Source organism: Salvelinus sp. IW2-2015, linkage group LG24 (assembly GCF_002910315.2).
Source record: "Salvelinus sp. IW2-2015 linkage group LG24, ASM291031v2, whole genome shotgun sequence".
NCBI classification, from domain to species: Eukaryota; Metazoa; Chordata; class Actinopteri; order Salmoniformes; family Salmonidae; genus Salvelinus; species Salvelinus sp. IW2-2015.
Window position 1 is genome coordinate 7,023,055 of NC_036864.1, and position 20,215 is coordinate 7,043,269.

The 20,215-nt window shown below is 43.4% G+C and overlaps 1 protein-coding gene and 1 pseudogene across 1 annotated transcript in view; both read left to right on the plus strand.

Annotated features, from left to right (window-relative positions):
* Nucleotides 1–20,215, plus strand: part of LOC111951349 (signal peptide, CUB and EGF-like domain-containing protein 1) — a 327,661-nt pseudogene that overhangs the window by 94,638 nt on the left and 212,808 nt on the right.
* Nucleotides 6,572–20,215, plus strand: part of mpped1 (metallophosphoesterase domain containing 1) — a 53,613-nt gene continuing 39,969 nt past the window's right edge. Inside the window, 3 exon segments of the mRNA XM_023969479.2 lie at nucleotides 6,572–6,798; nucleotides 9,824–10,287; nucleotides 10,968–11,147. Coding sequence (XP_023825247.1) covers nucleotides 10,115–10,287; nucleotides 10,968–11,147 — 353 coding nt within the window. The 5' untranslated portion in view covers nucleotides 6,572–6,798; nucleotides 9,824–10,114.

Genomic DNA, 20,215 nt, shown 5'->3' on the forward strand with positions numbered 1-20,215 from the left:
CATTTATACATCCCATGCCACTTATCGTAAGAGTAGGGGTGTTAACCGCCGGTGTCCCTGGCTAAATTCCCAATCTGGCCCTCAACCATCAACGGGCACCTAATATCCCCATTTACAATTGTGCTCATCACACCCTCCTCTCCGCCTGTACTATCCCCAGGTGTTGCGCAATATCGAGAACGGTTTCTCAGTCAACTTACCTGGTAAAATAAAGGATAAATAAATAAAATACCTCTGCGAAACTGACTCGATCTCATTAAAACATTGACGTTTCTACTTCTGTCATAATAGGTCAGTTTGAAGAGATTGTATGTTGTAAAGCTTGTTAAACCTCTTCTTTTTCTCTCACTCTCCCAGGCCAGTGTCCGGCTGGTCAGTATTCGTCAGTGGTTCGTCTGTAACCCCTGTCTCTGCTCCTTCCAGCCGACCTGGCGCGTACTCTGCTTCTCGTGTGGAGGTGCTCATGCACCATGTGATTGCGGTTGTCGCCTTCTGTGCTGTGGAGGTTTTGGGCAAAGGTGAGAAGAGAGAGAGAGAGAGAGAGAGAGAGAGAGAGAGAGAGAGAGAGAAGAGAGAGAGAGAGAGAGAGAGAAGAGAGAGAGAGAGAGAGAGAGAGGAGAGAGAGATAGAGAGAGAGACGAGAGAGAGAGAGAGAAAGAGAGAGCAGAGATGAATTATCTCATTTTGTGGTGTGCTGTTTTTTCTCTTCCTAAGTCAACATGTGCTCTCTGGACACCAACTCACAACTCCAGTAACCACCGCTGTAAATCCGCTGCCCCAGCCGGTACCTACCAGTCAGAGTTTGGACGAACTACTGCATCACCTGCGCCTGGTAACACCACACCGACTTTGACGGAGCCACCAACGTCTCTCACTGCAGAGTAACTGCCAGTCTCCCATTGTGCAGTGAATATTTTAGTGTTGCACATGGTTAGAGGACTCAAAATGACAAGTTGTCTTGTGTGACACGTTGCCTAAACATTTCAGTTTTCCCTCTGTACTCTAAATCTAAACTTTTTCACTCGGGCCTCCCTTCCAGCATTGACATTTAGGGAACATTCCTTGGCACCCCTGCCTTGTCCACGTATTTTTCTATAGCAACGTCATGGAAACTGTCCGCACTGGAGAGAATTTTGCAGTATTAACAGGCCTATTCTGCAATTCTAACACATTTTGTCATGGGTCAAAAGAAAAAAATTTCAGTTTTGAAGCAGAATTTTCTTGCAATCCTATACATTTTGGCCAACTGTTAATGTGTATTCTGATATTTGAGTGACAAAAATATAGCAATATTGTGGACTAAAAAACAAAACTAATAAAAACAAGTAGCGGACATGGCTAGTTGATCTGGACTTTTCTTGACAAGTTATATACATAGCTTCTAATGTATGCAATGACTAGACATGACAAAGAGAACTGATGATGCTCTAACCAATTAGAAATTCACCTTGTGCATTCTATGTTACAAAAAACAACAAAAGAAACCAGCTGCTCTAAGCTTATAGACATGTTCTGCTGCAAATTATTCAATTCAAAGCCGTAGTCTCCATGCTTCCGACTCATCCAAGTTCTTCTCCCTGTTCTTAGACGCAGGTGTGTGGGGTGAGCTGGGACTTCACAGGTTTATTGAGTCTCCTAACACCCCGGACTACCCGTCCATGTTAGACTGTATCTGACATCAACCCCCCCACAAGAGACGCATCCTCTCTGGTGCTGAAGAAATCTTCCTCCCATCGAAGACGAGTTGTTGGGGGACCATTTTGTGCTTCGTCATGAGGAAGAGTGTACCACAACAGAAATATCTTATGTGCCAGCCAATCAGACAGCGTGATATTTAATTCATCAGCTAGCCAGTCCATCGGATTGTTACATTATTGTAATTAGTCTATCTTGCTATTTAATATTCATCAATATTTTCAGCTGATTCCAAATTCTTGGTGGTCCATCTGTCTGTCAAATAAATGTAGCCTCCCTCTTTTCCCTTATACTGCCCCTCCATCACCACCTATGAGACGTGTCAGACTACGACGGCCAACTGCCTTACCTCCGCCTCTACCAAGCTCTGGATCCAGTTCAAGTCAATGAGGGAACAGTCGAAGGGCTTCCAAGTCCCCTATGTCACCTACTGCATGGTAACATCTGCTGTAGCTTTCTACATTCACTAGCCTGCTCAGACTCCCTAATTCACCTGTGTCCTTATAATCACTATATTAACAGTGTGACAAGGTGTGTTGAATGGTGAATATTATAATACACTTTTTGTGGTAGCTGAATAATGTAACCGGGTTTCTTCCTGCTGCTGTTGTTTTTGAAGAGGACTACAGCAGCTTGATAGAGGACATTGTACGGATGGCAACTACTACGCTCAGAGAAATCACAAGAGATACTAGAAGATAACAACTCTCCCATTATGTCCAATTACTGTATTTATATTTTAATTAATAGATAATAACTATACACAGCTTACTCAGTATATTATTTTCACATGAATCCTCCGTCACTGTCTCTCCTCCCTCCCCCTCTCCTCGCCTGCAGGATAAAAACTGATCAAAGCCCTGTTTGATGTTCTGGGCTACCCCAGAATACTTCAGTACCCTGCACAGATCCCAAAGGACATGTCCCCGCTCGTTCATCAGCTGTCGCTCGCTCAAATCCACGGTTCCTCGGCCGTACAAGAAGCTGCTCGCCCCTGTCTGTTTACCCAGGCGCTTAACCCTTACGCTTATCCAACGCCCCCGTTCCACATCTCCCTCCTAATCTTCACCTACTCCTTACCCTCTTACGCTTATCCTACGTCCTTCCACCATCTACTCCTCCCTACCCCTTCACCTACGTTTACCCTGTCACATCCCCAATGTCTCTATCCCACGTTATACCCCCTACATCTCTCCTACGCAACCCCACCCATCCCCCCCCCCCCCCCAATCTATCCCTCTCTCTACACCCTCTACTCTTCTACACTCCAAAAAGTCACTTTTTTTTAAAAAGATATATAACAAGATGAAAAAACTACCTGCAAGTAACAGACGTTGCTATAGAGAGAAATGTATGTGATGTAACTAATATTTGGAACTTTAATTGCACTTGAATTTTATATTGTAAACTGTAGAAGAAAAAAATCTAAGTTACATGTTTCCTTATGTTTTGTGTTGTATAGAAATGTTGTAGCAAAGAGAGAGACACAAATATGTCCCGTTTTGTTCTCACCACAAAAAAAAACCAGCGTTCAATTGTTTAGACAGACACCATCAAATCCACCCATTTGGCCAGAAAAGCAGTATTGCCAGTAAGTAATCATTTAAAGGGAAATGTCCTTAACGACCCACTACTATTTTAGTTGTGGGTGTGCTCCCATCTCCTAACTCTGCCTCATCCCTTTAAGACCCTCCTGACTAGCTGCCAGAGAAAAGGGGTGTTTTATGTAAAGCTTCTTATATGATGGCACTAAGTGCACACTCAAAACCACCTGCTTTTTACGAGTGTCCACTCTCAATCTGTCTTATTTGGACTTCTCCCAGTTTCTGTAAGTCATCACCTAGACTGTTGATTTAATATCTGTAACAAATATGTTAGTTTGTTTATTTTTCTGCACAATGCAAGTGGGGAAAATATGTATTGTATGATGACGAGACTGTTGATTTGGAGGTGAATGTAGTAGCAGAGAGACAGAGGTCTGTTTGAAAGTATTGTGATGTCTATGAGAGTATCTGTATGTACATAGCACTTGCAACTGTAACCATAACCCAGAAAGCGCCCAAACTGACCTCAACAAGTCAAACATTCTGACAAAATTACACTTTTATTGTTCTCCCCCTTGTAACACTCTCCCGGCAGAGTCCGTTTAAGCAATAAGGCCCTGAGCCGTGGTATATTGGCAATATACCACAAGCCCCTGAGGTACCTTATTGCTATTATAAACTGGTTACCAACTTAATTACAGCAGTAAAAAAAAAAAAATCTGTCATACCCGTGGCATACGGTCTGATAAACCACGGCTGTCAACCAATCAGCATGCAGGGCTCGAACCACCCAGTTTATGATGTCTGATATACCACGGCTGTCAGCCAATCAGCATTCAGAGCTCGAACCACCCAGTTTACAATTGCCTATACAGCACATCTATTACAGACCTATTAAACTGCTAATACACCGCTACTACACGGTTATAAACAACTTAAATTCTTTGTGCTGGGCACAAGGATGATAAGCATAATTATATGGCTTGTATCTTCTAACCTAGAGGCCATATACTGAAGGCCACTGATATGGGATCAGATATAGTCATTCATTCATAAAGTCTGCGTTGTGCCCTAGCACTGATCCAGGACCTGTTCATTCCAGTTTAATCGTAACCCCGACTGTTGTGTGTAGAGTTGTGTCAGAAAATGGTACTAGTCGTCAAATCAAAGCCCATTGGAGGAGGTGGTTCGGGGGGAGGGACCTCGCAACCTCTCTTCCAATGAGCTTTGAGTGGATTTGAGCTAACAAGGGCGGAGGAAGCATGGATTTGACAGCTAATGTTTTCAGATACAACCAAGGTGTTTGTCCACTCAGTCCACTCAAAATGGTTGTCGCCTGCAGAGGTGTAGCTAACGTTAGTACAGTGCACCCACTTCCTGTTGAGGGATGTTTTGGGCGTTTAGTGTGTTTGATGATGATGATGATGATGATGAAAATCGGTATGAAATGCAAAACCGTGTATGACTGACTTTTCCTGAGAATGTATTCTATTGTGTGTGTGTGTGTGTGTGTGTGTGTGTGTGTGTGTGTGTGTGTGTGTGTGTGTAGTGGTGTGGTGTTGTGTGTGAAGACGTAGTGCATATGAAAGAGTGCACTGTTATGGTGTGTGAGAGAAGGTGAGACAGGTGTGTCCGGATGTATGAGTTAGCCTTGGTGAGATCGACGTGGAGAAAGAGAGATTACCTGTAATGTAGTGTACTTTAGTCCATTTTATGAGAGTGACATACATTTTAACCGTTTGTGTTAGTCGGTTGTACCACCAAAGAGTAGAAACTGTATCACAGTGTTTTGCCAGTTGTTTTGTAAGTCTATGAAAATCTCAGTAAAGAACAAATTCAAATAAAAGCAGTAGCGAAAGAAGAAAAACAACTCACACATGCTCTGTAGATCTTCCTTGTTTAAACTTGTTACTATGCTACACTTTGACTTTTGCCCTTTCTATAGTTACCTAGCGAGTTTTTTGTCTAGCGCATGCTCCAGGGCACCTTAACACACTGAAATAATGTCAGAGAGTTAGCTGACATGCCTATATTCGCCACTTTTTCAAAAGAGGATAATCGCGTTCTGCAGGGATATAGGACAACAACAACAAACCAAAGCTGCATAATTGACACTAGCCAAAGTTATATGTTCTTGTAAGATATTATATTTCTTGGTACAGGTGAGCACTCCATAATGCTAGTATTCAGCAATGATCACTACTCGCACCTTTATTCTATAAATTGGCATCTTTGGAAAACCTATTGGAGGCTGTGATAAAAAGGCCTTGGTGTATTCACATCACAGCCACATTAGCACTGTTGGTTCGTAGCATTAGCTGCCAGCATTAAATGAAGTCTGACAGCAATCTGGTAGATGTCTTTTGAACTGTTACAGGACTTAGATCAACGGCTTGAGAATCTCCAGGCCAAAGCAGAGAGTGGCAATGTGTGAGCATAGCTCTTCATACTTTCATGCCTCCTGCTTTCGTTACAATAATTATATTCTTTCGGCACACAGGCATCCATTTTTGTAAGTTCATTGTGTATTAATTAATTAAAGTCAGAGTTTAGATTGAGGAATTCAGTTTGTTTTTCATTGACTTCAGCTTCTTATTTAAATGATGTTTTCCAGAGTAGTTGAGTTAGTAATAGGCCCTAGTTCCAAAGACAACAATGTTTAACCAGGCAGTGGCGCATTTACACAAATTATAAAGACATCAGCTATGCTACTGTTCTATGTCCAAATTTGCAACATAATGATTCTTGTAAATTGTAGGTGTACTTTTGGAGCCATTCCTATTTGTAAAACTGTAAATGTAGGTTAAGGAGAATACGTTTTCATAGTATTTTTTTGCAGCTGTAATCTGTTGAAATAATTCAAAGTTCCCCTGAAGCCAAGTCAGTTGGGTTGCAGCACATCCATCATGTAATTTGCATTATTCACAGAACTAGCACACCCGATTCAAATAGCTAATGATTAGTTGACCAACTTGACTCAAGTGTGCTTGTACTACAATACATAAAAGTCAGTGAAACTGGCTTGGGGTAAACTAAACCAGAAGGTTTGAGAAACACAGGGCTATGGTAAGGATGAAACTAGGCCAAATGTGAGAATATAAAGTAAAATGTATGTCATTTATCACCAAATCGATGGTTCTCCATTGATCTTAAAGAAATGCAGTTTAATTCTGCATCTGTGGTAGATGAAATGGTAGAAAAAACAGAGACGAATCTCTGTAATTGTATATGGCTCAAGTCTTGCTTTCAGACATGAATATGATCGTGCTCAGACCTCCTCCTCGCTATCTTTGGTCGTTATGTATATTTAGAACATGTGTGTGTATGGGAAGACACAGAGCTCGAGCACATTCAGCACAAGAGGCGGGAGATTAAGTGTTTCCGCGAGAGCCAAAGCGCAAACCTGAGCACCACGCGCTGCACTTTCAAACCGACCAGCGCAACTCGCTAGTTGCTCCCCCTCCGCCGTCCGCTCCTCTATCAGACCCACGGGACTTCACTTGTTCATCCCTAACCGGACAGGCTCAGCTCATCCGACCGGGAGACCGGGCGAACCCAGGTAGGTTAGGTGCCGCGGTGTCTGCTTGCATGTTTTGTGTAGTAGGCTACAGGATTAGTAGGATGACAATCCGAAACAGATTTTGGATTTCAATTCCATTCTAATGTGGGTTTTTTTTCTATCGGAAATGTGTTTTACTTCACGTAGCCTAATGTCTAGTAAATCTAGTCCAAGATGGTGATTGTGGACACTACCACTCTCTTCTCTGTGTTAGGTTGTCCACCGGAATGCTTTCATGATGTACAGTGAATTCAGCAAGTATTCACACCCCTTGACTTTTTCCACATTTTGTTACAGCCTGAGTTTAAAATGGATTAAATGTTGATTTTTTGGGGGGCACTGGTCTACACACAATAGCCCATAATGTCAACGTGGAATTATGTTTTTCGACATTTTTACAAATTAATAAAAAATGAAAAGCTGAAATGTCTTGAGTCAATAAGTATTCAACTCCTTTCTTATGGCAAGCCTAAATAAATTCAGGAGTAAATTTCCTTAACAAGTCACATAATAAGTTGCATGGACTCACTCTGTGTGCAATAATAGTGTTTAACATTATTGTTGAATGAGTACCTAATCTCTGTATCCCACACATACAATTATCTGTAAGGACCCTCAGTCGAGTAGTGAATTCCAAACCCAGATTCAACCACAAAGACCAGGGAGGTTTTCCAATGCCTATCAAAGATGGGCACCTATTGGTAGATGGGTAAAAAAAGACATTGAATATACCTTTGAGAAACTGCTCAGGGATTTCTACCCATGAGGCCAATGGTGACTTTAAAACAGTTACAGAGTTGAATGGCTGTGATAGGAGAAAACTGAGGATGGGGCAACAACATTGTAGTTACTCCACAATACTAACCTAATTGACAGAGTGAAAAGAAGGAAGCCTGTACAGAATAAAAATATTCCAAAACATGCATCCTGTTTGCAACAAGGCACTAAAGTAATACTGAAAAAATGTGGCAAAGTAATTCACTTTTTGTCCAGAATACAAAGTATTATGTTTGGGGCAAATCCAATACAACACATTACTGAGTACCACTCTCCATATTTTCAAGCATAGTGGTGGCTACATCATGTTATGGGTATGATTGTAATCGTTAAGGACAGGAGTTTTTTCAGGATAAAATGAATGTGTGAATGTTCCTGAGTGGCCGAGTTACAGTTTTGACTTAAATCTACTTGAAAATCTATGGCAAGACCTGGAAATGGTTGTCTAGCAATGATCAACAACCAATTTGACAGAGCTTGAAGAATTTTGAAAATAATAATGGGCAAATGTAGCACAATCCAGGTGTGGAAAGCCCAGAAAGACAGCTGTGAGTGTTGTGTTGTCTCGCTTGTTGTGATATGTGTTTTGTCCTATATTTATATTGTATTTATTATTAATCCCAGGAACCACGTCCCCGCAGGAGGCCTTTTGGCTTTTGGTAGGCCGTCATTGTAAATAAGAATTTGTTCTTAACTGACCTGAGTTTATTTGGGGTCCTAAATACAACTAACACCAAAAAAGCAATGTCTTACATATATAGTTTTCATTTGAACAATTTCCAATATTATTAACATAAAGAAAGACAACTATTTAATCTCCATGCCTTTGTGTTTTGTTGACTATGCTCTACTAAACTACACAAAATAGCCTTCTGAAGTAGGCTAACACCCCAAAATACAGGCTTGACATTACATCTGATTTCATTGATTTGTTTGTAATTTAGTTTAGTAAGATTTAGTGAGATAACTGGACATAATTAAAATGAATGACAATTATTGTGAAAACAAGAAACCAAACCTTCCTATAAAATGTCTCAATTAGACAGACAAATCAACTGCTTGTTTATGCGAGATTACTTGGAAGTGGCTCATTGTCATTGTCTTATTAATCAGATGTGAATTACTTTGTCAAATTTAGATTTTGTAATGTTTATTCTCTTCATTTGACAGAGTGGTTCTCCTTTCATGGCTGTGTCTCTCTCTCAGTATGTTAGCATGGGACAGGTGTGAATGCTGCCAATACCTTGTCAAATTCAAATTGAGCCAGCGTGCACACTCAGTGCTGTATACTATAGCCTTGTAGGCATCAGTCATAGCCTGTCAACAGGACTTGTAGCCTACACACACACATATATATACATACACGTACACAGTCCATTATTACACAGCATAAAGAATCTAACCAACAAACATGACTAATGGTGTGTGTCCGTACCAGGGCGTGGAATAGCCTACGAGTGAAACGAAGGAACATTGTCGGACAATTTTATGGAACTGCTTCTCACAGTCGTTAAATCTGAGTGTCTGTCATCTGTGCCGAAGAAGAGAGTGCATCAATCAATTCCTCCTCACGCCTATTCATTTATCAAACCGTKCCTCTTSACCATGTTCTCTGCTACATCTTTCTTCATCATTCTTCCTGTAGTCAKGGTCCTGTTCATGTTAATACGGCCCTGTCCCTTTGTTCCTAGTSCCAGTGTAATCCTCTTCTATTCTCACTGTGTACCATGCTCTCAGCATCTGCCAATGCACCCTTCTGCTCTCATTCACTCAGTGTGAGGACTTCTGGCACTGCCACACGCACATAGACACACACATATATACATGCATGGACACACACAAGAGTATGCCTGTGTGAGTCATGGCGTTAAGTGTGTGTAATTATGAAATGGGTTGTGTGTGGCCGTTTTCACATGAATGAGATGGCACACTGACATAGCAGCACAATCCAGGATAAATCCAGCTCCCCCACTCATCCCCAAATTATCACCCTCCTTCCTCCTTTACATCCCTCCCTCACCATCTCACCATCTTACAGGATCCGTATGAAATCCTACTAGAATCCCAGAAGCAGAGCTGTAATTTAAAGGCAGTAGTAAATGTGATATCTGCTTGACAGTGTAAAAGCCGTAGATGCTCTTAGGGGTTGGGTTATGTTGCTTTGGTGGATAGAGATTTATTTAGTCTTAACTGCGCATTCCAGATTGGCGTTGTATTCCCACTCAGTGGTTCTGTTCTCTGTGTGCAGGAGTAGGGGGACACGGAGGTGGAGGGGGGACATGCTCGCTCAGCAACCCAGCAGAGTTTCTCCYAGGTGGGCCAAGCTGTGACAGAGGGCCTCTCTCTGGTGAGCCAACCCGCAACCCTGACCGCTCCAGCAGGCCTCACWCCCAGTCCTAACTACTGTGTGTGCCAGGACCAGGCCACCTCCAGCCCAGGCCAGACCACGTCTACCCCAGGCCAYCKCAGAGTGGGTCAGCCCCAGCCCAACCCACCWCTTCCCCAGCCCKGTAGCGGRCCAGGCCCAGGCTCCAGAAGCATGGCCTTCACCCTGTCAGAGATCATGGCTGCGCGGCGGCAGCAGCAGTCCCAGGCCCAGCGGGCGGCAGGCAGGGRYGCCGTGGAGGTGGATGAATACAGCACCAACCCCACCCAGGCCTTCACCTTCTACAACATCAACCAGGGACGCTTCCAGCCCCCGCACGTACACATGTAAATAGAACACATACACGCATGCAGGCAGGCAGACGCACACCCCTGCGGATATATATAGGCATACACATAAGCTGGCATACAGATACACACTACATATGTTCAGACACCTGGTCTCTATGTCTCTATCTCCGTTCCAAAGCCCTCCTCTATTCCTCTGTTTCTGTCTCTCCCCTTTCCCCCTCTTTCTTTTTCTTTGAGACTCATCCTCTCTGCATGCTGTTATTTGCTCTCTCATTCCATTTCTCTCTGTCTCTCTGTCCTTCTTTCGGTCTCTGTGTGATGGTGGAGTGTTGAGGGCTTGCTGTGTACCTGGAGGAGAGCTCACTAAAGTGGGCCACTGTTATTCACCAGCTCCCTTCTCCCTCTGGAGACTCTCTGGGGCTGCTGCACACTCACGGAAACTCCCACAGGACTCCTCTCTCTGTCTGTGCTTTTCTTTCTTTTCCTTCGCCTTTGTTGTGGCCGACCTCTCCGTTTTTCCCCCCTTTTCATTTCTCTCTTTTTCTCTCTCTCTTTTTGACTTTCTATAAGGAATGGTGATGGATCCTGATCCAGACTACATTAACACTGCAACTCTGCTTCTTCACTTTGAGACTTCCCATTGTTTATCTGTCTTTCTCGCACTTTTCTCCATTCTCTCTTTTCTCTCTCTCTCCTTCGTTCTCTCTCTACTTTAGGGTGGACCCCCTGCCCCACGACACTCCCAAGCCGCCAGGTTACACCCGTTTTGTGTGTATCTCAGACACCCACTCCCGTACGGACGCCATTCAGATGCCCTATGGAGACGTGTTCATCCATGCTGGAGACTTCACAGAGCTGGGCCTGCCCTCTGAGGTCAAAAAGTTCAATGATTGGCTAGGTAAGACTGACCAATCACATTAAGCAACATCACACCACATCAACGTTTTGTACTCTATTTCTTATTTCTTTAATTCTACAGATGTTTGTTTTTTGAAATGGCGCACAATTTATTTTAATATATGATAGATCTTATTTGAATATTTTTTCTTCCTCGTATAGGACATTTTTTGTCTGAAAGTCTCCTAATAACCCTATAAAAATGTGATATAAAATGGACTATTAAAGCTGTTCTATTTGTCTGTAGCCAAGACTTGCTGGTGTAGTGAAAGGAGAAATGGACATTGAGAAGAGCCAGTTCTCTGTCTGGCACAGAGCAAGAGTTCAACAAGTGTTTTAGCTTACTCAAAATCCGGTGCCTCCAGTGAAAATATGTCTATGTTTTACCCACAAATTAAATTAGAAAATGTGTTTTTCACTCAACTTCAAAGAAAATAAGTCATGGATGGAGGAATACCTGATGAAAAAGAGATAAAAAGACGAAACAGAGAAGAGCAAAAGAAACTGCCCACTCAGTTAATGTTCAGTACTTAGAACAGTAACATTATAGTTGGCACATGTCACTGTTACTGTCTTCATAAAACAGGAACCCAACGTTAGCTCTAAGAGATCTTGTAATAACCAGAACATTGGAACTATTAGCCGTGTGCCGCCTCAGCCAGCGTGCTGCAGTGATTCCTATTTCCAGCGCCTGTCTCTTTGCGATGGGAGGAGAGGGGGTGGAGAGCAGAGGGATAAGGATGAAGCTCGAGGGGGGAAGAAGGGGGAGAAGGGATGGCAGCTCAGCCCCCCCCAAGGCTAGTCGACGGGGAGCACGAGCTGAAAACCTGCTCGCCCCGCGCCTCGACTGGCGGGAGAGACTGCTAGGAAGATAAAACCCGCCAAACGCACCCGGTGTGCCTTATGAAGTTTCTCTCGTTCTTCTTTTCCTGTAGCTGTCTTTCTCTCCCGCTCGCTCGTATAAATATTTATAATCTGTATTCTTCTCCTGTTCCATTCTCTATCTCTTTCTCTCTATCTGTCTCGCTCTCTCTCTCTCTCTCTCTCTCTCTCTCTGGATGAATGTATAGCACATGCTGCTTTGTGTCTGCAGTCTGGCTCCAGTGAGAGCTCAGCATTGGCCTCAGCATTAGACTTTCATTCTACCTGATGAACCTCGGTACAAAAACACACTGTAGGGAAACACTGTCATATTGCCAGGTGAACACACTCATTCCAACCATCCTCTCTTTCCTCTCTTCCTTGTCTGAAAGTCTGTCTTCTCTTTCTTACTTTCCTTCCTGTCTTTTCTTTCATTTTTCTTTTGTCTGATTCCCTCCCTTTTTCTTCTATCCCTTCCTCTATATCTCCCTCCCTTTATGAAGATATGGGTCTCTCTTTTTTCCTCTCTCTTGGCATCGTGGCAGCTCCCTCCCTTCTCTCAGTATTTTTAGCAGGAAGGCTCCTCCCGGTTCTTCTGGCAGGGGCTCAAGGCTTTGTCAGAGCTGGTGCACACTGCAGGAGAGGAGGAGAAGAGGGGGGAGAGAGAGAGAGAGAGAGGAGGGGAGGGGAGAGGACTGTAGAAGAGAAAGGGGAAGATGGGGAGGTAGAGTTGAACTTCATCCCATGGAAGGTCTATCTTTAGCTGGTTATCCTCAGCTTTGGTCTCTTGAGACCCAGAAGACAGAGATATTGTTGTTTTAGTGAAAATGACTTTTGTGGATTCTAAGAAAGACCTGGTTTGGTGGTAGGGCATGTAATCATGATTTGTTAGGCATGGTGTCAGATTAACTGGAGAAGGAGATAGGATGAAGAGATGCCGAGAGGAGAGAAAAGGGAGAGAGAATAGGTAGAAGGCAAGAGGTAGACACAGAGAGGCTATACAGCACCACTTCAGTCCAATTCTTCCCAATAACGCTCTCTTTGATCAGCTATCAATGCTTCTAACACAGTGTACTCACACACACACACACACACACACACACTGATGCTGCTAACACTTCACAGCCCAGTATGAATCAATACAGCTTAGAAAAATTACACCGAAGACGCTAACCATATGATGAACCTGTACTATGCATGAAGTCAGGGGAGGCGTTGCAGTGCGTGTGTGCACAACGTCCCTGCGTGTGGATATGAGAAAGAGAAGGTTCTGCTTTAGATTTCAGTGGCGTCTTCATTCATCACGTGATGGTGGAGGGTCTCGGAGCGGGGCCTGTATCCAGTAGTAGATGTTCTCTGTGCTGCCGCCTGCTCTCCATCAACGGTTAAATATGGATCCCATTGTGCTTCTGGGTCCAACAGGGGTCAAGAGTGGAGCTTATTTCATTCTTAACTTTCTGCTCTATATACTCCTCTTTTCTCTCTCACTTCTCTTTATTCCCCTGTCCATTCCTTTCTTTCCCTCTCTTTTGCTCTTTCACTCTTATTTCCCTTGTCTCTATCTCTCCCTTGGTCTTTTACTCTCTGTACTTGCATATCTCCCGGTCTCTCTCCCCATCTCTTTCCCTGTCTCTCTTCCTGTCTGTCTCTCTCCCTGTCTGTCTCTCTGTCTGTCTGTCTCTGTCTGTCTGTCTCTCTCAGGGTTGTGGAGTTCAGAGACACCTGTGTCAAGGGTACTACTCTTTATTTAGCGCCTGTTCCTCTCTGCTCCCTTTTTCTCCTGAATAATAGATGGTTGACTCCTATGATGCTATTGCCGTGTAGGCACTTTGGGAGCACGGTGTGTGTTGGTGTACATACTATGTCCACTCCATGACCCCCCCCAACCCTCTCCTTAGCTCAGTAATAGAAAATACAATCATAAACATTTCATGAGTGCTGTCTTTCTCTCCACAGGCTGCTCTCTACATGATCCAATGGTTGGTTTGGTTCAGCATGTTGACCTGTCTCGCGCTCTCGCTCGTTGCACCTTGATCCATCAGTGGGGAGGAGGAGACAGTGCAGCACTTGTTCTTTCTATGTCCAGGGGGGTGGTGTACAGAGCTAGTGTTGGGGCATACACTACCTATACAATACGTTGGAGGGCCTAGGTTTAGTGTAGTCAACAGGTGGAGGGACTGTCTAGGTAATTACTTGTTGAGGCAGGTGAAAATGGCAGTGTGGAAGGCCAGGAAGCAACAGATGCAGTGGGTGGGGTGTACGGAGCTCAGAGCTATGTTGCTGGTGCTGACACTGGCGCATGCCTACGGTAAACTGGTGAACCGCATGGGAGAGTTGCAGAGGTGTGGATGAGGATGGGGGCTTGGCTCTAACTTTTTACAGTGGCAAGAAAAAGTATGTGAACCCTTTGGAAATACCTGGATTTCTGCATAAATTGGTCATAAAATTTGATTTGATCTTCATCTTGGTCACAACAATAGACAAACACAGTCTGCTTAAACTAATAACACACAAACAATGATACGTTTTCATGTCTTCACTGAAAAAACTGCTTAAACATTCACAGTGCAGGGGGGGGAAAGTATGTGAACCCTTGGATTTAATAACTGGTTGACCCTACTTTGGCAGCAATAACCTCAACCAAACGTTTTCTGTAGTTGCGGATCAGACCTGCACAACGATCAGGAGGAATTTTGGACCATTCCTCTTTACAAAACTGTTTCAGTTCAGCAATATTCTTGGGATGTCTGGTGTGAAGTGTTATCTTGAGGTCATGCCACAGCATCTCAATCGGAATGAGGTCAGGACTTTGACTGGGCCACTCCAGAAGGCATCTTTTTTTTCTGTTGAAGCCATTCTGTTGTTAATTTACTTCTGTGTTTTGGGTCGTTGTCATGTTGCATCAACCAACTTTTGTTGAGCTTCAATTGGTAGACAGATAGCCTAACATTCTCCTGCAAAATGTCTTGATAAACTTGGGAATTAATTTTTCCGTCGATGATAGCAAGCTGTCCGGGCCCTGAGGCAGCAAAGCAGCCCAAAACCATGATGCTCCCTCCACCATACTTTACAGTTGGGATGAGTTTTGATGTTGGTGTGCTGTACCTTTTTTTCTCCACACACACATAGTGTTGTGTGTTCCTTCCAAACAACTCAACTGTAGTTTCATCTGTCCACAGAATATTTTGCCAGTAGCGCTGTGGAACATCCAGGTGCACTTTTGCAAACTTCAGATGTGCGTCAATGTTTTTTTTGGACAGCAGTGGCTTCTTCCGTGGTGTCCTCCCATGAACACCATTCTTGTTTAATGTTTTACATATCGTAGACTCGTCAACAGAGATATTAGCATGTTACAGAGATTTCTGTAAGTCTTTAGGTGACACTCTAGGATTCTTCTTAACCTCATTYAGCATTCTGTGCTGTGCTCTTGCAATCATCTTTGCAGGACGGCCACTCCTAGGGAGAGTAGCAACAGTGCTGAACTTTCTCCGTTTATAGACTATTTGTTTTACCATGGACTGATGAACATCAAGGCTTTTAGAGATACTTTTGTAACCCTTTCCAGCTTTATGCAAGTCAACAATTCTTAATCTTATGTCTTCTGAGATCTCTTTTGTTCGAGGCATGGTTCACATCTGGTAATGCTTCTTGTGAATAGCAAACTCAAATTTTGTGAGTGAAGATATAGACAAGAAAAATACAATAATTTGTGTTATTACTTTAAGCGCACTATGTTTGTCTATTGTTGTGACTTAGATGAAGATCAGATCAAATTTGATGACCAATTTATGCAGAAATCCAGGTAATTGCATATGGTTCACATACTTTTTCTTGCCACTGTAGGTAAGAGAATGTTTGTGATTTTAATGATCTTGGAAACTCTATGCCTCTGTCTGTTTCAGGGCATTTGGCATCTCCCTCTCTCTCTCTCTTACCTTTTACAGACTTACAGTTAGTGCATTCATCTTAAGGTACACTATAAATACAAAATTATGAGGACATTATGACGTCAATTTCCCCCCCTGCTAGGTCTGCCCTGGTCAACTGTAAGTGCTGCTAATGTAAAGTGGAAACTTTTGCTACACTCACGACCGAGTTCCAAGCTCCTCTGGACGCAACGTCAGTACAAGAACTGTTAGTCAGGAGCTTCATGACGTGGGTTTCCATGGCCGAGCAGCCGCACGCACACAAGCCTAAGATCACCATGTGCAATGCCAAGCGTCAGCTGGAGTGGTGTAAAGTTCACCGCCATTGGACTCTGGAGCAGTGGAAACACGTTTGCTGGAGTGATGAATCACGCTTCACCATCTGGCAGTCCGACGGACAAATCTGGGTTTGGCAGATGCAGGAATACGCCACCTGCCCCAATGCATAGTGCCAACTAGGGATGCACGATATATCGGTCAAGATATCAGAATCGGACGATATTAGTTAAAAATGCCAACATTGACATCGGCCCGATGTCTAGTTAACGCAGATGTACAAAACCAATGTCAAAGCTGACGTGCATACCTATATAACGTAGGTACATAACGTAAAGACGCCACGTAAATTTTGCGCTTCATGTGCAACACGGCATTCCTAACCTAGCCCACAATGTCTGCTGTGTAGATCGAGCAGTCAACAAGTCGAGCAGTCAACAAGTCGAGCAGTCAACAAGTCGAGCAGTCATTTGAAAGAGTAAGAACTCCATTAACGCCAAGATAATGGAATTCATTGCCCTTGACAATCAACTGTTCTCTGTCGTGGGTGATGTTGACTTTCGCCGATTTTATTCGAGCACTGGTACATACTACCAAGTGTGCTATTTTTCAGATGTTTTCCTACCGGTTATTACGCAGTAATAGCGTCACTGCTATTAGCTTCACGACTGACATTTGGACCAGCGATATCAGCCTCGTGAGCATGCTGAGTCTGACAGCACTGTGGGTCAACGAGGATTTCGTACTGAGGAAAGTCGTATTTCATGCTCATGAATGTMCTGGTTGTCATACCGCTGCTGCCACTTCAATGGCATTTGAGAACATGTTTGAAACATGAACACACTAGCTAACTCCATTCAAACAACTGACTGGAGAAATAAGCTCATCAACTGCACCTGCAGCAGACATGATATCCTCTGTCATGGCGTTGAAACGCCTGCTCAACAAAACTGCCGACACAGGTTGTGAACAAGCGATTCGGTGGCATTCTCTCTTTACTGTGTCGCCACCATGCTCAAGGTTATGTACAAGGACCGCTACTTCGATCCAGACAAGAAACAGGGTTTACGTGAAATGTTACATACACAGCTGGACAAGATGGAAACGGACACAGTGACAGTGCGCACCGAGGAAGAGAGGCCACGGACAGACAGAGCTGAAATTTCACTGCTTGACATTTATGATGAAATCCTGGTTAAGAATGAAACGACTGAACAAATGAACAATGAAACAGCACAGCAAGTAAGTGAAAGAATTATGTTAGATAGAATATGATTTAGATAGAATATGTTTTACTGGTAATGGGGACATACGTAAACGCCAACAAAATAACTTTTTGGTCAGTGTGTGTGTGTGTGTGTGTGTGTGTGTAACCTTTATTTAACTAGGCAAGTCAGTTAAGAACAAATTCTTATTTACAATGACTGCCAAACCCGGACGACGCTGGGCCAATTGTGTGCCGCCCTATGGGACTCCCAATCACGGTCGGATGTGATACAGCCAGGATTCGAACCAGGGACTATAGTGACGCCCCTTGCACTGAGATGCAGTGCCTTAGACCGCTGCGTCCATGTATGTGTGTTAACTATTTAACTGTACTAGAATGCTTAAAAGGCCGCTAAAATGTAAATATTGGTTATCGGTATCTGGGGTTTTTTGTCAAGAAAAATATCTGGTATCGGCCACAAATGTCATTTCGGTGCATCACTGGTGCCAACTGTAAAGTTTGGTGGTGGAGGGATAATGGTCTGGGGCTGTTTTTCATGGTTAATGCTAGGCCCCTTAGTTCCAGTGAAGGGAAATCTTAATGCTACAGCATACAATGACATTCTAGACCATTCTTTGCTTCCAAKTTTGTGGCATGACAATGCCCCCGTGCGCAAAGCCAGGTTCATACAGAAATGGTTTGTCGAGAGCGGTGTGTAAGAACTTGACTGACCTGCACAGAGCCCTGACCTCAACCACATCGAGCACATTTGGGATTAATTGGTACGCCGACTGCGAGCCAGGCCTAATCGCCCAACATCAGTGCCCGACCTCACTAATGTTCTTGTGGCTGAATGGAAGCAAGTCCCCGCAGCAATGTTCCAACATTGAGTGTAAAGCCTTCCCAGAAGAGTAGAGGCTGTTATAGCAGCAAAGGTGGACCAACTCCATATTAATGCCCATGATTTTGGAATGAGATGTTCAATGAGCAGGTGTCCACATACTTTTGGTCATGTAGTGTAGCTAGATGGTATAACCACATATCGAAGTCATAGTAAGTATATTTTTCTTCAATGAAGTAGCTATCAGCAAGATCAGAGCTAGTATGAAAAGAAGTTTGAGTGTAAGTTCACCAAAGTATTTTTTTTTCTTTTTTTTTTCTCTCTTTCCAAGTCAAGCTCAGAACCAGCTGTTCACTCTACACATATACATAATGTCCCACTGGTCACAGACGTCAATACAACGTCTATTCCACATTGGTTCAACGTAATGCGTTGTCACGCCCTGGCCTTAGTTATCTTTGTTTTCTTGATTATTTTAGTTAGGTCAGGGTGTGACATGGGGGATGTAGGTGTTTTTGTCATGTCTAGGGGTTTTGTATGTTTATGGGGTTTTGTCTAGGTGTTTGTATGTCTATGGCTGCCTAGATTGGTTCTCAATTAGAGGCAGCTGTTTATCATTGTCTCTGATTGGGAACCATATTTAGGCAGCCATATTCATTGGGTATGTCGTGGGTGATTGTCTATGTGTAAGTTGCCTGTGTCTGCACTTTTCATTATATAGCTTCACGTTCGTTTGTTGTTTTTGTAAGTCTGTTAAGTATTCTTCGTTTCGTTAATATAAAGAGAAGAATGTATTTATATCACGCTGCGCCTTGGTCCTCTCTTCCACATTACAACGAACGTGACATGTGTGCCCAGTACCTCTATCTCTGGCTGTATTCTGACTCATCAACCTTTTCAGTGGTTGACTATTGATGTGACGTTGTGACGAAGAACAGGACAGGCTGCTATTTTGATGCTTTGTCTTCTGTATGTGCTAGGCTTGGTATGAAAGTGGAACAGCAAGAGAGAATGGAAGAGAGTGAAACGAGAGATAGATAAAGAGAGAGAGTGAGAGGAAAGACAGAGACCGCCTACTAGGCCGGTGATGGTGCGGTATTACCGTCTGTCGGATTTGCGTTTAGGTTGTGGGTGCAAATGAAATGTGTGTGTGTGATTACTGGACTGTACTGTGTGAGGGCAGAGTGTGTTTTTCGGATGCGTTGCTTGCTTAGTCGCTTGTGTTTTTGTGTGCGTGTTTTTGTCGATTGTGTATGTGACACGGGTGTGTGGGTGGTGTTTAAACAGGAAATTAGAAGAGTGTGTCTGCTTCATGGCTTCATGTTCAGGTGGGAGGGATTAGACAAACACAAACACACACACACACACACACACACACTGAATGGGCATTGTAATGCTAATCCATGTTGAGTCTCAACATGTCTTTTTTCTTATAAACAGTAGTTATTGCTTCTGTAGACAGACCAATGTTACTAGGCTGTTATGGCATAGAATGACTTGATTGAATGTACAGGAGACATTATAGTAAGTAACGTAAACTCACTCACCTTTGTACATTGCCTTGGTCCGTACAATTGACCGTATTTTAGCGCCCCAAAAACGTAATTCTTCCAGATCAACTGTAATGTCAATACCATTGTAAAGCATACTTTCTCCCCTTGCCAACAAAATAAATGACATGACCTAAACGCTGCCTGTTTCTGCATGATTCAAGACGGCAATGAGCCCCGTTGGGTCTTTTTAAAAATGGCGGGTGGGGAAGCGAAACTAACACGGAACCCAAACCGGCTGCGCGCGTGTGCCATCGTGCGCTATCGTGCATAAATGTATTTTGGCCCCCCACACCAAACGCGATCACGACACGCAGGTTAAAATATCAAAACAAACTCTGAACCAATGACATTAATTTGGGGACAGGTCGAAAAGCATTAAACATGAATGACAATTTAGCTAGCT